Source organism: Salvelinus namaycush, unplaced genomic scaffold, assembly GCF_016432855.1.
Source record: "Salvelinus namaycush isolate Seneca unplaced genomic scaffold, SaNama_1.0 Scaffold1745, whole genome shotgun sequence".
In the NCBI taxonomy this organism is placed as follows: Eukaryota; Metazoa; Chordata; class Actinopteri; order Salmoniformes; family Salmonidae; genus Salvelinus; species Salvelinus namaycush.
The window spans coordinates 1-19,751 of record NW_024058503.1 but is presented as its reverse complement, the minus strand read 5'-3'; the positions used below and the strand labels follow the sequence as shown (position 1 = coordinate 19,751).

At 40.7% G+C, this 19,751-nt stretch overlaps 1 protein-coding gene across 2 annotated transcripts; it reads left to right on the top strand.

The window, feature by feature from the left end:
• Positions 1–353: 353 nt before the first annotated feature.
• Positions 354–8,063, top strand: LOC120037525 (inosine-uridine preferring nucleoside hydrolase-like). Of its 2 annotated transcripts, XM_038983557.1 has the most exons (8): positions 354–484; positions 3,878–3,975; positions 5,081–5,271; positions 6,420–6,599; positions 6,673–6,784; positions 6,897–7,033; positions 7,126–7,449; positions 7,538–8,063. In XM_038983557.1, the coding sequence occupies exons 1-8, from the start codon at positions 390–392 to the stop codon at positions 7,559–7,561; spliced, it is 1,161 nt and encodes a 386-aa protein (XP_038839485.1). In that variant the 5' UTR covers positions 354–389; the 3' UTR covers positions 7,562–8,063. The 2 variants fall into 2 exon arrangements, with proteins under 2 accessions (XP_038839485.1, XP_038839484.1); XM_038983556.1 differs by having other exon boundaries at positions 7,126–8,063.
• The last annotated feature ends 11,688 nt before the right edge of the window (positions 8,064–19,751 follow it).

Genomic DNA, 19,751 nt, shown 5'->3' with positions numbered 1-19,751 from the left:
TTCTGTTATACTCACAGACATCATTCAAACAGTTTTAGAAACGTCAGTGTTTTCTATCCAAATATACTAATAATATGCATATATTAGCAACTGGGACTGAGTAGCAGGCCGTTTACTCTGGGCACCTCTGGGCACCTTATTCATCCAAGCTACTCAATACTGCCCCCAGCCAGGGGTAATGTGTAATGTGATATTGTACCTCCTAGCTCAATTGTCCATTGTATATAATCTATATACTTGTGTTCCCTCATGTACTCTCTGTATTGATTTGTTGTTAATAATAATAACAAATATTTAAAAATATATATATATATTTGGCAACACCGCTCCGGCCGCCATATTGGGATGCAGCGCACGGATGGCCCAACCCGGAAACGAGAGAAAGGCATATGACGGCGGCAAGATTATCGAGATTAAATGTTGAAGGCGCATTGGAGTGTGTTCATCTTTACTGTAGACATACACGGAGGTTAGCGGAAAACAGGTGCATATACATTTATTTTGGATTAAAACCTTACGAATATTAATTTAAAGCGAGGCCTATGGATAGAGTTTATGCCATAACTTTGGGACACAACATCGGGAGACTTTATTCGTTCAACCAGTACACAGACTCCCAAATGGTGTGTTCCCGTAGCTAATATGTATGGAATGCCGTTTGGGTCTTTACGTGTCAAAAAAATATATTTGACGTGTCTAAATAACCTTTTAATTTGACACGTCAAATAACACAATTATATTAGAATGTTGTGTGTGATGAATTTGCACTTGTAAGCCAAGCGCCACCACTATCAGTAGCACCCAAAAGTCTGCTACAAGCACACACTGGCCACGAACGATGTGTTTACAATAACGCGATGGTAATAAGGCATTATTTGTTCGACCGCAATTTCTGGGGTAGCTAGTTTTAGCTTGGTACATAGCTAGCACCAATACAACCAGCCTGAAAACAATGACCAGTAGAAACTGCAGTCATTTTCATTATCATTAACAATGATTTAGGAATCCTTGTGAGTAAGTATTAACTAGGTAGCCACTTGTTGTTCGCCTATTGAAATTCAGTTCATTAAAATAATTAGCTAGCCAGCTACTTAACCCTGTTGCCCAAAGCTAACGTTATAAGCATTGCCTTCAAAATAAAAGTACCTATTTGAAAGTGACGCAGAAGGTTACAATTGGTGGAATTATGCCATATTTAGACTAGATAATGTTAAACAAGGTTGGAATGTGGAGCAATGAAATGGGCCACCAGTCTACTCGGTGACACCCTCAGAACACAACTGTGAAGAGTTTATGCAAATGTTAGTGTTGTAGCTCTTATCGCAGGACTGTGACTGAAATCACCTCCCCAGTCAGCCTATTGTGTGTATTGACATTCATATTGCACTGTACAGCTGTACCTAAGGATTGGGGTTCAATTAAATGGGTTATCAGTCTACTCAATACCCAATATATTTTTTCCCAACATCCTCCTCAGTTATCAGACTCCAAAACATCCACGCAGTATTGTTTTTCCTCTTGAATGGTGTTCAATACACATGGGTTGATAATAAATGTGGCTCAATTCACCGTTGTTTCAGATGTTTCTCTGGGTGTCACTGAGTGGACTGATACCCTATGTCATTGATCCACAATCCATAGGTAAGGCTGTACAGTGAAATAAGTATGCCCCCAATGCAATTCTAAAGTCCAATACATCCAGTTTGATTTCAACAGCTTTGTGTCAAATGAACAAATTATTGTATTTTGTTGATTTTATATAACAACATTTCAACCTCGTTTAGCATGATCTATTCAATTATGGCATAATTATATTTGTATTAATTTGTATCGCTGTCCATTACATACTTTTATTTTGAAGGCTAACCGCAAAGTCCACTATTGTGGCTAGCTTCACATAAATGGGTCCGACAACCATTAATCAAATGAGAACTGTTTTATAAATGAGGGTTATTTTTGATGATGACACATAGCTATATAGTTAGCTAGCTAACTATAATTACTGAAACTGATTATGTCGTTTTGCTATGTTTTTGGGGAAGAACATTGTTTGCATCCATGAGTTAGCTAGCTTTCTTTTATGACCAGCACTGTAAGTGCGCGAGACAACTTTACCACCATCATTGCATGCGTATCAATGAATCGTTTTTCATATGAAATACGAGTGATAGTGTAATCAATGTGTAATAACTACGTTAAAAAATGATGAACGCGTTAAATTATTATATGACGTGGAGTCATATTCAGGTCCTGATTGGTCAACTATGGAACGCATAGTCAACAAGCTTATTTGACACGTCAAATCGTGTATCTTTTTTGACATGCAAAGACCCAAATGGTTCCATAAATATTCCCCAAATTCAGAGGCTGTTTACATTCAGCGAAAGATTTGTGCATTCAGACTCGCTGCCATGTGCGGAGTTGTATTGCCTTTGACAGGTTCAATAGCACCACTGTTGTTATAAGGTTACACCGTCTTTTTCAAGGTGCATATGCAAAAGTCGCACCACTATTCCCTAGTTGCTAAAATTCTAAGAGTTTGCCTAATTTCCGTTTATGTGACAAATTAATCAAAATATTGTATTTTCAGCTGTTTGAAGCTGGTGTACAAAACCAAACTGAAAAGACGCAAAAACGTAAAGGCCACTAGAACGCGTTTGGCATGTGTGTTTTTCTGTTGCTCATTTGAAAAACGAGATGTCAGCCTTGGAGGTGTTTCCTGGCCGATTCTCAAGTTTTTTTTAAAGTGCTTGTGTAACAGTCGTCTCACTATGCTATTGGATAGAGAAATCACCACAGCTGTTCACCACATGTTAGTGGGAAAATGGACAAATCAAAACCCAACCTGCATTTACCCTTTGTGACGCAGTGAAGTTCCCGAACTCCGTTATAGACGAGACTGACTTTATTACCAAAATTATCCAATTTACACTTTATAGTCAAGTTTGACACTAGAATAACTGACTCATATCAATGCCACAGGGCGTTTTCAAAGGGATTTGTTGCTTTTTAAAGCCAAGTATTGAAAATAGCTCAGAACAGTTTTACTGCTTCTTAGACCTGCCTTCAATGAGAATGACATACCTATAACTAACATGTCTATGTGAATTTGTTCGGTTGCCTAAAAAGTTACATATTGCAGCTTTAAATAATATTGATGTGTTTACACAATAAAACTCTATACTGTAGCAGACTGCAAATCATACAGGAATTCAAGCCATTCAGACTTCTGCATGATCATTCATTCAGTCTTGTTCTTCTCTAGTCCTGATTGTGGAGACACATTCGATTTACATAGGGGAAAAAACTAAACATCTCTTGTCTGTCAAGGAATGTTGAATACAATTATATTTGAACTGAAGATTGTCAGTGGAGTTGATCCTTCAGTAGGTCAAAATTTTAGACAAAATATCCACAGGAAAGTATTAATAAACCGACTTCAAAACACAAGTCTCTGTCTGTAGCAATCAATATTTGTTTGCTACAGACAGACCTAAGGCACATGCACAACTCCACGGACAAGAAGTGCATGCTCCCGATGCATGCATACCGAAGTCTTGCAGGTGTTTACACGGTTTTGCCCATGTGCCAGGTGATACACTACCAGTGGTTAAGTAATACTTATCCTGGGGATATTTTATCTGAAATTTCATCCCACTGAAGGACCAAGCGCTCAGACAACCGGTAGAGAAAGTTGAAATGTCATTTTATTAAACATTCTGTCCTTTAGGAAACTTTCCAAGTTTTTGCAGTGGCTTGTTTAACTGTATACCAACAATTGGTATCTCAGTCTGATTTATTAGGCAAGTTCTCCTCTAGTTTATAGTCACTGACTTCACTCCTCCCTCTCTTTCTCAACCCTCCTGGCCGCTCAAAGGTTCCCAGTTGCATGTGACGGTCACCTGTTAGCCAGGCCAAGAGGAGTAGCAGCCTGTCCACACCGACACAGCCCAGTCCTATTCTATTCAACTACAGGTAGGCTGTACCTCTATTCTAAGATGTCATGTACACACTTTATATGATTGTCGGTGGGTCCTGTGTGATTATGCTGTCCCACTTCATTGTAATTCTAAATCCCAGGCCACTGAATAATATGGGTATGGTCGATGTTGTCTTTATTGCAATTGTGCAACAATAACTGCAGATGATCAGATCTCACAATACCGGGACAGGTGTGAACATATTGAGACACTGCTGAGAGAGATTGTGAGATGCAGGTTTGCTTTTATTGCCATGAGTCTTGTCGTGGAGGCAGAACTGAGCGATTTCCCCATAGATAGGCCAGCTGTAAAGTAAAAATGAATGAAAACAAAAATGTGCTTTTTGGTCTTAATTTAAGGTTAGGGTTAGCAGTGTTGTTAAAGTTAGGTTTAAAATCAGATTGTATGACTGTGGCTGTGCCAGCTAGTGACCACTCTGCAGTGCTAACCTGCTTGTGAGACAGGCAAAAAGATCATAGAGGTTAATGGACTCATACTGGAGCCTAGAACACCGCCTGATCAGAACACACCGAGACAGCAGAGTCAGACCATGCATGTAATATGGAACATGTGTGTTGTTCCAGTATCACGTGCATGGTCTGACTCTGGTATCTCGTTGGGTGAGAGGTTGTTCAACTTGAATGAATAAATAAATCAGACAGTACCTCAGTTACCTTTTTAGTTAAAAAAAAACATAACTATGCTACTTATTGAAAGCTTGGATCAGACTGCAAATTGAATATTAATGGGTGTTTCAGTTTAGAAACATTGACCAATTCTAAGATTGAATCCAATATTTCTGTTCCTGTGTTAATGTATCATAGTGGTTAGGTTATACGTTTTGATCTGTCCCTGTGTTAATGTATCATAGTGGTTAGGTTATATGTTTTGATCTGTCCCTGTGTTAATGTATCATAGTGGTTAGGTTATATGTTTTGATCTGTCCCTGTGTTAATGTGTCATAGTGGTTAGGTTATACGTTTTGATCTGTCCCTGTGTTAATGTATCATAGTGGTTAGGTTATACGTTTTGATCTGTCCCTGTGTTAATGTGTCATAGTGGTTAGGTTATTTGATCTTTCCTTGTGTTCTGTGTCTCAGGCTCCAGTATGAGTAGTAAGAAGCTGCTGGTGGATGTGGACTGTGGGGTGGATGATGCTCAGGCTATCATGATGGCACTGGCCACCCCTTATGTAGAGGTCCTGGGCATCACCTGTGTCCATGGCAACACCAATGTGGAGAATGTGTGCAAGAACACGCTGCGGGTGCTTCAAGCCTGCAACAGACTGGAGGTATAGTGCTGTTAATTTTTGGTAGACAATGTAAGTCTCTTTCAATTAGATTATATCGTTTATTTAGCTAAAATTGTCTTTGTTGAAGTAAACAAGCACCCAATGGGATACAGGGAATGTGCTTATATCATCACGATATATAGAACGTGCATTTAACGGTAAAGCTTATACATTGTGTACAAAACATTAGGAACACCTGCTCTTTCCATGAGACTGACCATGTGAATCCAGGTGAAAGCTATGATCCCTTATTGATGTCACTTGTTAAATTCACTTCAATCAGTGTAGATGAAGGAGAGGAAACAAGTTAAAAAATGACTTTTAAGACTTGATACAATTGAGACATGAATTGTCTATGTGTGTTGTTCAGAGGGTGAATGGGCAAAACAAAACATTTAAGTGCCTTTGAACGGGGTATGGTAGTAGGTGCCAGGCGCACCGGTTTGTGTCAAGAACTACAATGCTGCTGGGTTTTTCACACTCAACAGTTTTCTGTGTGTATCAAGAAAGATCCACCACCCTAAGGACATCCAGCCAACATGACACAACTGTGGGACGCATTGGAGTCAACATGGGCCAGCATCCCTGTGGAACGCTTTTGACACCTTGTATAGTCCATGCCCCAATGAAATCAGGCTGTTCTGAGGGCAAACTCAAATGTAGGAAGGTGTTCCTAATGTTTTGTACATTCGGTGTATAGACTAATGTATGCACCCTTACACAGAGGGGAAGAGATCACATGATGGGGAAGGATGCGATGATAGTCTGTTGACCTCTCTCTTCCTCTTTGACAATACACTGTTGTTCTCTGTCTCAGACACATGACTGTGGAGCTCTAACCAATTCTAGAGCTCTGGAAACTGAGATCTGATTTGACATAATGTTCTGTTTACAGCAGTAGCACATAGACAGAGCATCATTGTGGAGAGGCTGGAGTTTACATCAAACGTTGCCATGACAAAAACAAAGTAGTTGGTTTAAGAAACAGATTGGCACCCAGACTAGTTTTTGACTCCGTGTTTTGGGATGCCCACTTACATAAGCTGGGCTCTTGAATTCATAGCAAGTGAAAGTGTAGAGGGAATACTATAAATGTTGCGATTTGAAACTATTGCATTCAGGGTTCTGACCTATGTTCTGTGTTCTAGATCCCAGTATTCCGTGGTGCTGCCAAGTCTATCCTGGGGAATGTGATCAGTGCGGGACACTTCCATGGCCAGGACGGGTTGGGGGATGCTCCAGACCCAAACGCTCCGGGGCTGGACATGCTGCAGATGGAAGGAGCGGTATCTGCACTGATCCGGATAGTCAACGAAAACCCTGGAGAGGTGAGAGAGCAGTAGACGCAGGCTACTCAATATGTGTGTGTGTCCCTGTTGTAAATGCAGGTGTTTCTCCCAGGTATCTCTGGTGGCCACGGCTCCCCTCACCAACCTAGCTCTGGCTGTAAGAATGGAGCCATCCTTCCCCAGCAAACTTAAAGGCCTTTACATCATGGGAGGCAACACAGAGTGTAAGGGCTATGATTTATTTGCTTCAGAAGATCAACTTATCTAGTCTACTAATGGTAAATAGATAAATGGGTCAATTGCCATAGGTTTTAATAATGTGGTACCTGTCTTCAGCCAGAGGAAACACCACAGTGTGTGCAGAGTTTAACTTCGCTGCCGACCCGGAAGCAGCTTACATCGTACTGAATGACTTCCTGTGTCCTACTTACATAGCCAGCTGGGAGTTCACCTGCTACAGCAAGCTGCCCTGGGTAACATTCATTTTATGTAATCAATAAATTATGAAACACTACCTTCCACATTATGATTGATGTTGTTTTCCTATTCTGGTTCCACCTGACAGTCGTGGTGTGATGACTGGCTGGCCCAGGAGTCAGAGAAGGCTCGCTTCATGGCCCAGATCTTCCGCCACAGTATGGAGGAGTCGTACAGTGAGCGCTCCCAGGCGGAGATGATTGACGGCATGGGCTTTGTGTCATGTGACTCCTACGCCATGGCGGCAGCTATCGACAACACCTTTGTCACAGAGAGCGACCACATGGCGGTGAGCGTGGAGCTGACGGGCACACACACGCGTGGCATGATGATCCTGGACACACTGGGCATGCTGAAGAAGACTCACAAGGCCTTCGTCATGAAGAAGGTGAACATGGTGAGGTTTGAGCAGATGATGATGGACGCTCTGAAGTAATCTCTAGGTCTGCTACAGCTAACCACTAGACTGTAGAAGTAAACTAACCACTACACGTGAGCAGATGATGATGGACGCTCTGAAGTAATCTCTAGGTCTGCTACAGCTAACCACTAGACTGTAGAAGTAAACTAACCACTACACGTGAGCAGATGATGATGGACGCTCTGAAGTAATCTCTAGGTCTGCTACAGCTAACCACTAGACTGTAGAAATAAACTAACCACTACACGTGAGCAGATGATGATGGACGCTCTGAAGTAATCTCTAGGTCTGCCACAGCTAACCACTAGACTGTAGAAGTAAAAAAACAACTACGGGAACGCTCTATGGGACCGTAACCAGGGAAAAGTGACAACTCCAACCTCAACCAGTCAGCCCAAGATCGTGGACGTTAAGGCAGCCCCCAACACCTCTCTGATTGAGGGGTTGGGTTAGATGTGGAAGACACATTTCGGTTAAATGCATTCAGTTGTGCAACCCTTTTCCCTTTTACTGTATTGTCAGCTCACGTTGATGTTAAGAATCATGCCTTGTCATTTAGATAAACATTTTTAAATAAATCGATTGAGTTACAACTCATACCAGCAGTCGTGTGCATTAAACACTCCATTATGTCACAAGCACATTCGCAACACTTCATCCGTTTTATTGATACATTTATTACACCCAGTTGTTCAAAACAGATGCACAATTTAGAAATCTATCTTCAGAGCAGTCAAGGGGAAGGACAGTCCTGGGTATAATCATTACGCCAATTCTATTGCAAAACGTTTCACAACAGAAACCGTTTAGGAGAGTTTCTATTAGACAAATTCAGGTAGGTCCCTCCCCGTTTCGTTCTGTTTCCAATTGGTTCTTAAATGGTAAACATTGTCCGTAATGAATACTCCCCTGCTTTATAGAGTTTCTAGAAGTTTGCTCATTGCAGAACATGGAAGCAGAAATACAGCCCAGCATAGAGTTCTCCCACACACATGCAAATGTCTTTAGTTGTAATTGTGGTAGGCCTATTCACAGCAAAACTTTAGTTTCTACCCATCATGGCAGGAGGAAAAAAGTCTACCACACATTCTTTGATCACTATATCCAGTGGTGGAAAAGTACTCAGTTGTCATACTTGAGTAAAAGTAAAAATACCTCAATAGAAAATGACTCAAGTAAAAGTGAAAGTCACCCAGTAAAATACTACTTGAGTAAAAGTCTAGTATTTTGTTTTAAATATACTTAAGTACAAAAGTAAATGGAAGTTAAAAAATGTTGTTTTGAACACTCGGAAGTCGGAGATTTCCGAGTTTCCAGTTGTCTTAAACGTGGCATAACTATGGCGTCAAAACCGTTCCAAACGACGAACAAGCACTAAATGACGCGGGCGAGCAAGATGAAACGTCATTGCATGAGCAAACACTGAGTCGAGAGAGAAGAAAATGGTCAAGCCAGCAGAGGACGGGTCCCGCGAGTGCACAGACTGTCAAGAGTGAAAATTAAACTTGAGAGTTTACAAGTGCGACTTTAAGTAAGCAGAACATTATTGTCACAGATCAACAACAACAAAAAATATTGAACTATAAGAAAATAAACGTGAATTAAACGTATACATTTTGGGGGGGAACGCTTTAAACTGTGCACCACCAGAAATAGTCACTTGTCATTGTCAAGTTTTCGCTCTCAATTGATCAACTTGCTCTCTCAAGGCTTGTCACCTTTGGCAGGGTTGCCAGGTCTAGCTTAAAATGTATAACCCAATGACAAAACTCACTCAAAATGTTTTTTTCGCAGCAAGAGCAGAGTTGCCACATTAATCCAATATTTTTTCCCCCGGAACTTTATCGAGCGAATTAAGGAATATCAACGTACTTTTTAACAGCATAGGCTAAGAAGCAACATTCTGTTTTCCATCAAAATTATAATTCTTGCGAGTTTAAGAATATGTCACAAGAGAAAAGATAAATCGCCCTTATTAAACACTCCAGATAATTTTACTTGTTTTGACTGCTATGATTAAACAACAAGGCCAGAGGAGGTGACCAATATACCACGGCTAAGGGCTGTTTTAGGACATATATATATATATACTGAGTATAAGCTAAGGTTTGAGTAGATGGCTGATCTTTTAACCATACCACGTGGTTAAACTCTTAGACTATCGATACCGACAGAATAAAAACAAGTCTTTGATATTAATTACTAGTCTGCAGCTAGGAATTCGGTATCATTGAACGCGAAGACCGACAACTGCCGAAACATCTATTCTATAATGACATGAATGAATGTCACTCTGAACTATCCATTCTAATCACGACAGAGACAGAGAGAGGGCAGACAAACTCTCAAACAGAAACTAACTTTTCAACAGAGATCCCGACGACACACTAAGCGTAAATATATATATTGATTGCAATTATTCCTGAGTGAGCGTTCATGTGCAAAGGATTAGCATTTCAATTGTTATAATTATCAACTTTGTAGTGTCTCATCTCAGTTGACCCCCACTTCCCTTTTTGTCCACCAAGCCGCGATGCCGGTTTAGCCCACTAGGGAAACTCCGTTATCATTTCCTTGTAACTATCTACTGTTTGTTTATGCATTTCTGTGAATGACTTAGTTAGTAAATAAATATTTTAAGACAATTGATGTATGGATGACTCATAGTGAAGACTGGGTTCGTGCAGATAACCAGCAATTTACGACGTTTGGAATGAGACTAACATGAGATAAATAATTAATTAATTCGAAGACTAAGTGATCAGATATTCAAATATCTGAAAGTTATATTAGGAAAATTATAACTTTATAATCTGAATATTTTCCTTGGTGCCCCGACTTCCTAGTTAATTACAGTTACATGATTAATCAGTTTAATCACGTAATAATAATTACAGAGAGTTATTTGATAAATACGTCTTCAGTTTAATGATGCCAAAGACACGACAGCATTCTCAGTCAGCACACTGACACCCCTATCAGATCCCAGCAAAATCTCCGTCTACTGAACATTGCAATACTGAATCATGCGAAACCAAAGCTCGAAATAACTGCCTACTATTCAAAAATGCTATAGATGGAAGGAGGATGGTGTAGAAATCTACCAAAAAACAATTGGCAACAGCAAATTAAATCCATTTTAGACAACTTGGTTTGATGAAGAATGCAAAACCCTAAGAAAGAGAATTGAGAAACCCATCCAACCAAGAAAACCTGAGCCTTCACTATGGTGAAACACTAAAACAGTATAGAAATAACAGCACGTCAGAACAGCACGTCAGAAAACAGCCCAATGTAATTGAAGAATCCATCAAATCTAAACACTTCTGGGAAAATTGGAACACACTTTAGAGCTACAGTATCTATCCAAAATGGAGATGTATAGATAAACCATTTCAACATTCCTTTTGGCCCTATACCAAAGAACAAACAGCAAAAACATATACATGATCAATTACAAATCTTAGAATCAACTATTAAAGACTGCCAGAACCCACTGGATTCTCCAATTACACTCAACGCCTGTGGCGTTGATGGTATCCTAAATGAATGATAAAATATACAGACCACAAATTTCAATTGGCAAAACTTAAACTCTTTAACATCATCCTCAGCTCTGGCATCTCCCCCCAATATTTGGAACCAAGGACTAATCACCACAATCCACAAAAGTAGAGACAAATTCGACCCCAATAACTACTGTGCGATAGTCGGCAGGTAGCCTAGTGGTTAGAGCATTGGACTAATAACCGAAAGGTTGCAAGATCGAATCCCCGAGCTGACAAGGTACAAATCTGTTGTTCTGCCCCTGAACAAGGCAGTTAACCCACCGTTCCTAAGCTGTCATTGAAAATAAGATTTTAAAAATATGCACCAACAGCAACCTTGGGAAAACCCTCTGCATAATCATAAACAGCAGACTACACACTTCCTCAGTGAAAAAATGTCCTGAGCAAATGTCAAATTCCCTTTTTACCAAATTACTGTACGACAGACCACGTATTCATTCTGCAGACCCTAATTGACAAAAACAAATAAAACCAATGCTTTTTTGATTTCAAAAAAGCTTTTGACTCAATTTGGCAGAAGGGTCTGCTATAGAATTTGATGGAAAGTGGTATCGGTGGAAAAACATACAACATTATAAAATCCATGTACACAAACAACATGTGGTTAAAATTGGCAAAAAAAAACACAGATTTCTTTCCTCAGGGCCATAGGGTGAGACAGGGATGCAGCTTGAGCTCCACCCTCTTCAACATATATATAATCGAATTGGCGAGGGCACTAGAACCGTCTGCAACACCTGGCCTCACCCAACTAAAATCTGAAGTCAAATGTCTACTGTTTGCTTCTGTCCCGAACCAAGGAGGTTCTACAGCAGTACCTAGATCTTCTGCACAGATTCTGTCAGACCTGAGCCCTGACAGTAAATCTCAGTAAGACAAAAATAATGGTGTTTCAAAAAAGGCCCAGTTGCCAGGACCACAATACAAATTCCATCTAGACACCGTTGTCCTAGAGCACACAAAAACTATACCTAACTCGGCCTAAACATCAGCACTACAGGTAACTTCCACAAAGCTGTGAACGATTTGAGAGACAAGGCATGAAGGGCCTTTTCCGCCATCAAACGGAACATAAAATTCGACTTCCCAATTAGGATCTGGCTAAAAATACTTGAATCAGTTATAGAACCTATTGACTTCTACGGTTGTGAGGTCTGGGGTCCACTCACCAACTAAGAATTCACTAAATGGGACAAACACCAAATTGAGACTGCATGCAGAATTCTGCAAAAACACGTAAAACACCAAATAATGCATGCAGAGCAAAATTAGGACGATACCCACTAATTATCAAAATCCAGAAAAGAGCTGTTAAATTCTACAAACACTTAAAAGGAAGCGATTCCCAAACCTTCCATAACAAAGCAATCAACTACAGAGAGATGAACCTAGAGAATAATCGACTCAGAAAGCTGGTCCTGGGGCTCTGTTCACAAACACAAACAGACCCTACAGAGCCCCAGGACAGCAACGCAATTAGACCCAACCAAATCATGGGAAAACAAAAAGATCATTACTTGACACATTGGAAAGAATTAACCAAAAACAAAGCAAACTGGAATGTGACTTGGCCCTAAACAGAGAGTACACAGGTGCAGAATACCTGACCACTGTGTACTCTCTGTTTAGGGCCAAGTCACATTCCACATGGCAGAATGGCAGAATACCTGACCACTGTGACTGACCCAATATTAAGGAAAGCTTTGACTATGTACAGACCTGGCTCTCGAGAGAAGACAGGCTATGTGCCCACTGCCCACAAAATGAGGTGTAAACTGAGATACACTTCCTAACCTCCTTCGAAATGTATGACCATATTAGAGACACATATTTCCCTCAGATTACATAGACCCACAAAGAATTCTAAAATAAATCACATTTTGATCAACTCCAGTATCTATTAGGTGAAATACCAATGTGTGCCATCAAATCAGGAATATTTGTGACCTGTTGCTACAAGAAATGGGCAACCAGTGAAGCACAAACACCATTGTGAATACAAACTATATTTATCTGTCTATTTATTTTCCCTTTTGTACCACAACAATTTTCACATTGTTACAACACTGTACATAGCCGTAATATAACATTTGAAATATCTCAAAAAAATGTTGTGAGTAATGTTTACTGTTAATTTCTGATTGTTTATTTCACTTTTGTTTATTATTTATTCCACTTGCTTTTTAATGTTAACACGTTTCCCATGCCAATAAAGCCCTTTGATTTGATTTGAATTAAATTGAATAAAAATCAGTTGCCACTGTGCACAGATTATCCATCACGGTGTACCTCATCTTCCACCATTCACTCACTGTTGTCAGATGCTTTCCTTTTGGAATATCCAAAGATTCCTAGAACTTCACACACATTCGCTGTCCCCCCGGGCTCTGGAGCTTGGCGTTTTCCGGATCACACTCAACTCTCCCATCAGTTCATGAAAGCGGAAGTTTTCTCGGTTTTCATCCCTGTCTCCGAGCTGTTGAATATTTCAATGTGTTGTTAGGAATCAGGAACGATGAATTATAGAGGAGCACCAACTGAGACCGGAATGGAAAGTCAACTTTAAAGTAGAGATGTAAGACTACTTGAAGGCAAGTACAGTCAGGTCCATAATTATTGGCACCCTTGATAAAGATTAGCAAAAAATACTTTTTATAGCCCTCAGAACAGCCTCAATTTGTTGGGGCATGGACTGTACAAGGTGTCGAAAGCATTCCATAGGGATGCTATCACATGTTGACTCCAATGCTTCCCACAGTTGTGTCAAGTTGGCTGGAAGTCTTTTGGGTGGTGGACCATTCTTGATACACATGGTAAACTGTTGGGCGTGAAAAACCCAGCAGTGTTGCAACACTTGACACACTCAAACCAGTGCGCCTGGCACCTACAGTACTATCATACCCCGTTCAAATGCTCATCAATATTTTGTCTTGCCCATTTACCCTCTGAATGTCACACATACACAATCCCTGTCTCAGGGCTTAAAACTTTCTTTAACCTGTCTCCTCCCCTTTATCTATACTGATTGAAGTGGATTTAACAGGTGACGTCAATAGGGGATCATAGCTTTCACCTGGATTCACCTGGTCAGTCTGTCATGGAAAGAGCAGGTGTTCCTAATGTTTTGTACACTCAGTGTATAACTCAGTATTTGTATAAATAAATTATACAAATACTGAGCTATATTGTATGCTCAAAAAATTGTGACATGATATTATTTTATACTAATACAATTGCTCAGAGAACAAGATTTTGTTAAACAAGTAATAAAAAAGATCTCAAAAAGATAAGGGTCAAAATTATTGGCACCCCTGTTTTCAATACTCTAGCACCGTTACCTTCTGAGGATAATGACACTGAGCCTTTTCCTACAATATTTTATGAGATTGGATAACACGACGGGAGGGATCTTATACTTTACCTCCGTACAGAATCTTCCCAGATCCTTGATATCCTTTGTCTGCTCTTATGGACTTCCTCTTCAATTCAAACCACAGGTTTTCAATGGGGTTCAAGTCCTGTAACTGAAATGCCATTGCAAAATGACATTTTGTGGTCAATTAAGCATTTCTTTGTGGATTTTAATTCATGCGTGGGGTTATTGTCTTGCTGAAAGATCCACTTGCGGCCCAGTGTCAGCCTCCTGGCAGAGGCAACCAGGTTGTTGGCTAAAATGTCCTCGTACTGAGTAAAGTTAATGATGCTGTTTACCTTAACATGACCAGTGGAAGCAAAATAGCCCCATAACATCAAAGATGCACCACCATATTTTATCGTAGATGTCTCAAAGCTTTCTGCTTATGCTTCCGTTTTTCAACGCTAAATCCACCACTGGTATGTGTGGAGTTTGATAAACGGCATTCGCACTTGGATTAGGTTTTGGAGCAGTGGCTTCTTCCTTGCTGAGCGGCCTTTCAGTTACGTCGATATAGGACTCGTTTTACTGTGGATATAGATACTTTTGTACCTGTTTCCTCCAGCATCTTCACAAGGTCCTTTGCTGTTGTTCTGGGATTGATTTGCACTTTTCGCACCAAACTATGTTCATCTTTAGGAGACAGAACACCTCTCCTTCCTGAGCGGTATGACGGCTGCATGGTTCCATTGTGTTTATTCTTGCGTACTATTGTTTGTACAGATGAACGTTGTACCTTCAGGCGTTTGAACTAGACTTGTGGAGGTCTACAATTTCTTTTCTGAGGACTTGGCTGATTTCTTTTGATTTTCCAATGATATCAAGCAAAGAGGCACTGAGTTTGAAGGTAGGCCTTGAAATACATCCACAGATACACCTCCAATTGACTCAAATTATGTCAATTAGCCTATCAGAAGCTTCTAAAGCCATGACATAATTTTCTGGAATTTTCCAAGCTGTTTAAAGGCACAGTCAACTTAGTGTATGTCAACTTCTGACCCACTGGAATTGTGATACAGTGAATGATAAGTGAAATAATCTGTCTGTAAACAATTGTTGGAAAAATGACTTGTGTAATGCACAAAGTAGATGGCCTAACTGACTTGCTAAAACTAAAGTTTGTTAACAAGAAATTTGTGGAGTGGTTGAAAAACTAGTTTTAATGACTCCAACCTAAGTGTATGTAAACTTCCGACTTCAACTGTATGTAGAAAAGTACCTCAAAATATGGTGGTGGATATTTTATGTTATGGGGCTATTTTGCTTCCACTGGTCCTGGAGCCCTAGATGTTTTTTTAAATTACTTGTTCTCTGAGCAATTGTATTAGTATAAAATAATATAGAGCATGCAATATAGCTTATTTTAGACTGTCTTTTTTGTTAATCTTTATCAAGAGTGCCAACATTTATGGACCTGACATATGTAGATGTAGAATTGACTAGAATAGCACATAGGAGATGCAGCTGTGTTGCATTGCCATTGTTCTATTCATGACACTCCTTAGCTACAGTGTATGTGCATCACCAGCGTAACAATACCTGATTAATTCAACTGAGAAGGGTAATATAGATGTCAAATAAAGATCAGGTGAAGTGTCCACTCCATCTATTCACTTTCTATGTTGACGTGGCTAATACCTTTGTTGTCATTCTCTCTCTCTCTCCCTCCAGCTCCACACTAAGAGTCCAGAGACTGAAGAGATAATCACACAGGAAAGGATCCTTCCAAAACACACATAGGGATCTGATCTGCAGAGAGTGTGTGTGTGTGTGTGAGGAGGACGTGTGGTATTTGTTCTTAACCCCCTCCACCCCTCCACTCCTTACCCAAAATCCCATTCTCCAACCTCCCTTACCCCCTGACCCTTAACCCCCAGCCATGATGTCGGGGAAGGGGAAGGCTAGCCCGCGTCACCGGCCATGGTCCGTGTACCGGGCTAACACCTTTGACCTCTCGGCTGAGATAATGGGGCTGACTCTGGCAGGTAAGGGCCATGTTACCATAGTTACCGTAGTAACAGTATTCCTGTATGTTTGCCCACTGAAAATAAGTATGTGCATAAACTTGCCTTTTTTGTCACTGTAGTTGTAAAAAATATATATAAATATCTTGTGTTCTTGTAGGTAACAGTCAGGACCCAGATGAGCCAGTGCTGGAGTTCAGCCTGGGTGAGTGATGTTGCTGAAATCCTTCTCACTCTGGTTCAATTGTCTTTGATATTTATAACAGTACCAGGGTTTCCGTTAGCGGTTAATAGCCGGCTTTTGTCCAGTTAAAAAAATTGAAAAGCCCATAAATAAAATTGCCGCTGGTCAATTGTCAGGGTCCCATTACGAAATTATGCTTTTTAGCCTATTCATTGATGGAAATACCAGTCGATGGAAATACATTTGACTGGTCATGCTTATCGGTCTATAGGTTAATTTGCATGATTTAATGGAATTAAATTGGCGCGTGTACAGTATATTTGTTGTGTATCTTATTTATCACACGCTGTCAGACAGCGCAAGAGCTGCTGCTGCAACATCTTGTGGTGCTTTCAAGACAACTGTAAACTCTGAAAACTACAAGGTCAAATCGTGATGTCAGTGATCTTCAGGTAGGAAAGTCGGCGCTCTAGAAAGAGGCCTGAATGTTTTAATACATATTATGAGGCATGTCTTAACTTTCTTCAAAGTAGCCATTTAGATCTCCTCTCTTTCTAAATTTGTAACTGATATTTTCAGCTCTGTCACATGAAACCACTTGAATGTGCAGTGCCCTTTTGACAACAGTGTGTTGCTGCTTATTGCATTATGGAATGAACACCCGCGCGTAGCCTACTGCCTTGTGCACATCGCTTATAATGTGAAGAAATAATAGTTTAGCAACATTTTAAGCTAAACGTTCTCATCTGTTACATCAGACTTTTGCTAGGCCAACTAGTTGTATGAATTATGAATCTGTCCCAGAGTTTGGAATAAACAATATCTTTCTCGACAAGCTGATCAATAGAATAAGTAGCCTAAACTTTTCTACTATAGTAGGTTGACATAGGCTAGTGATTTTGCTGTTTGTTACACGTGTTGTTGGCTGAGACAAAGTAAGTGTGGCGCCGAAGAACATGGCTGAGGTTTTACATTATCCCAACCAATTGTGCTATTTTGTTTGTTTTTTGAGTTTTGTGTAACTTATTTTTTTACTTATTGTGTACATAATGTTGCTGCTACCGTCTCTTATGACTGAAAATAACTTCTGGACATCAGAACAGCATCAGATATCTGCTTTCACTGGAACAGACCCAGATCCCCGTCATTTGCTTGAAGAAAAGACGCAGGAAAAAGGGCCGTGGATCGGGCTGCCCAAGAGTAAACTCCCACTGCCATTCGTTCTTCTTGCTAACGTGCAATCACTGGAAAATAAAATTAATGATGTACGATTAAGATTATCCTACCAACGGGACATTAAAACTGTAATATTTTATGTTTCACCGAGACGTGGCTGAACGACGATACGGATAATATAGAGCTGGCGGGATTTTCCATACACCGGCAGAACAGAGAAGCTACGTCTGATTAGACGAGGTGTGGGGGTGTGTGTCTATTTGTCAATAACAGCTGGTGTGCGATGTCTAATATTAAATAAGTCTCGAGGTATTGCTCGCCTGAGGTACCTTATGATAAGCTGTAGACCACTGTCACGCCCTGACCTTAGAGAGCCGTTTTATTTCTCTATTTGGTTAGGTCAGGGTGTGATGTGGGGTGGGCATTCTATGTGTTGTTTTCTATGTTTCTTTATTTCTATGTTTCGGCTGGGTATGGTTCTCAATCAGGGACAGCTGTCTATGGTTGTCTCTGATTGGGAATCATACTTAGGTAGCCCTTTTTCCCTCCTTTCAGTGTGGGTAGTTATCTTTGTTAGTGGCACTTAGTCCTGTAAGCTTCACGGTTGTTTTCTTCGTTTGTTGTTTTGTTGGCGACATTTTAAATAAAAAGGAAATGTACGCTCACAACGCTGCATTTTGGTCTTCTTCCAGCAACGGCCGTGACAACCACACTATCTACCAAGAGAGTCTCATCTATATTATTTGTAGCCGTCTATTTATCACCACAGAACGAAGCTGGCACTAAGACCGCTCTCAACCAACGCTATAAAGGCCATAAGCAAAGAAGAAAATGCTCTCCCAGAAGCAGCGCTCCTAGTGGCCGGGGACTTTAATGCAGGCAAACTTATATCAGTTTTAAACCAAATTTTTACCAGCATGTCACAATGTGGCAACCAGAGGAAAAAAATCTAGACCACTTTACTCTACACACAGAGATGCATACAAAGCTCTCCCCCACCCTCCATTTGGCAAATCTGACCATAATTCTATCCTCCTGATTCATGCTTACCAGCAAAAACTAAAGCAAGAAGTTACCAGTGATTCGCCTCAAATACGGAATTGGTCAGATGACACAGATGCTACACTACAGGACTGTTTTGCTAGCACAGACTGGAATATGTTCCGTGATTCATCCAATGCCATTGAGGAGTACACCACCTCAGTCATCCGCTTCATCAATAAGTGCATCGACGATGTCGTCCCCACTGTGACCATTCGTACATATCCCAACAAGAAGCCATGGATTACAGGCAACATCCGCACTGAGCTAAAGGCTAGAGCTGCCGCTTTCAAGGAGCGGGAGACTAATCCGGAAGTTTATAAGAAATCCCGCTATGCCCTCAGACGAACCATCAAACAAGCAAAGTGTCAATACAGGATTGATTTAATCCTACTACACCAGCTCTGACGCTCGTCAGATGTGGCAGGGCTTGAGATCTATCAATGACTACAAAGGGAACCCCAGATGCGAGCTGCCCAGTGACGCAAGCCTACCAGACGAGCTAAATGCCTTTTATGCTCGCTTCGAGGCAAGCAACACTGAAGCATGAACAAGAGCTCCAGCTGTTCTGGATGACTGTGTGATAATGCTCTCGGTAGCCAATGTGAACAAAACCTTTAAACAGGTCAACATTCACAAGCCGCTGGGCCAGACGGATTTCTGGACGTGTACTCAAAGCATGTGCGGACCACCTGTCAAGTGTCTTCATTGACATTTTCATCCTCTCCCTGACCGAGTCTGTAATACCTACATGTTTCAAGCAGACCACCATAGTCCCTGTGCCCAAGGAAGCGAAGATAACCTGCCTAAATGATTACCACCCCGTAGCACTCACATCAGTAGCCATGAAGTGCTTTGACAGGCTGATCATGAAGCTCATCATGAAGCTCATCACTAAGCTAAGGACTCTGGGACTAAACACCTCCCTCTGCAACTGGATCCTG

Bases quoted from the DNA above. Each gene is read 5' to 3' on its own strand.
- LOC120037525 (XM_038983557.1), top strand. From the start codon at position 390: ATGACGGCGGCAAGATTATCGAGATTAAATGTTGAAGGCGCATTGGAG. The intron at 3,976-5,080 runs GTAGGCTGTACC...TCTGTGTCTCAG, and splicing joins CCTATTCTATTCAACTACAG to GCTCCAGTATGAGTAGTAAG. The intron at 6,600-6,672 runs GTGAGAGAGCAG...TGTTTCTCCCAG, and splicing joins TCAACGAAAACCCTGGAGAG to GTATCTCTGGTGGCCACGGC.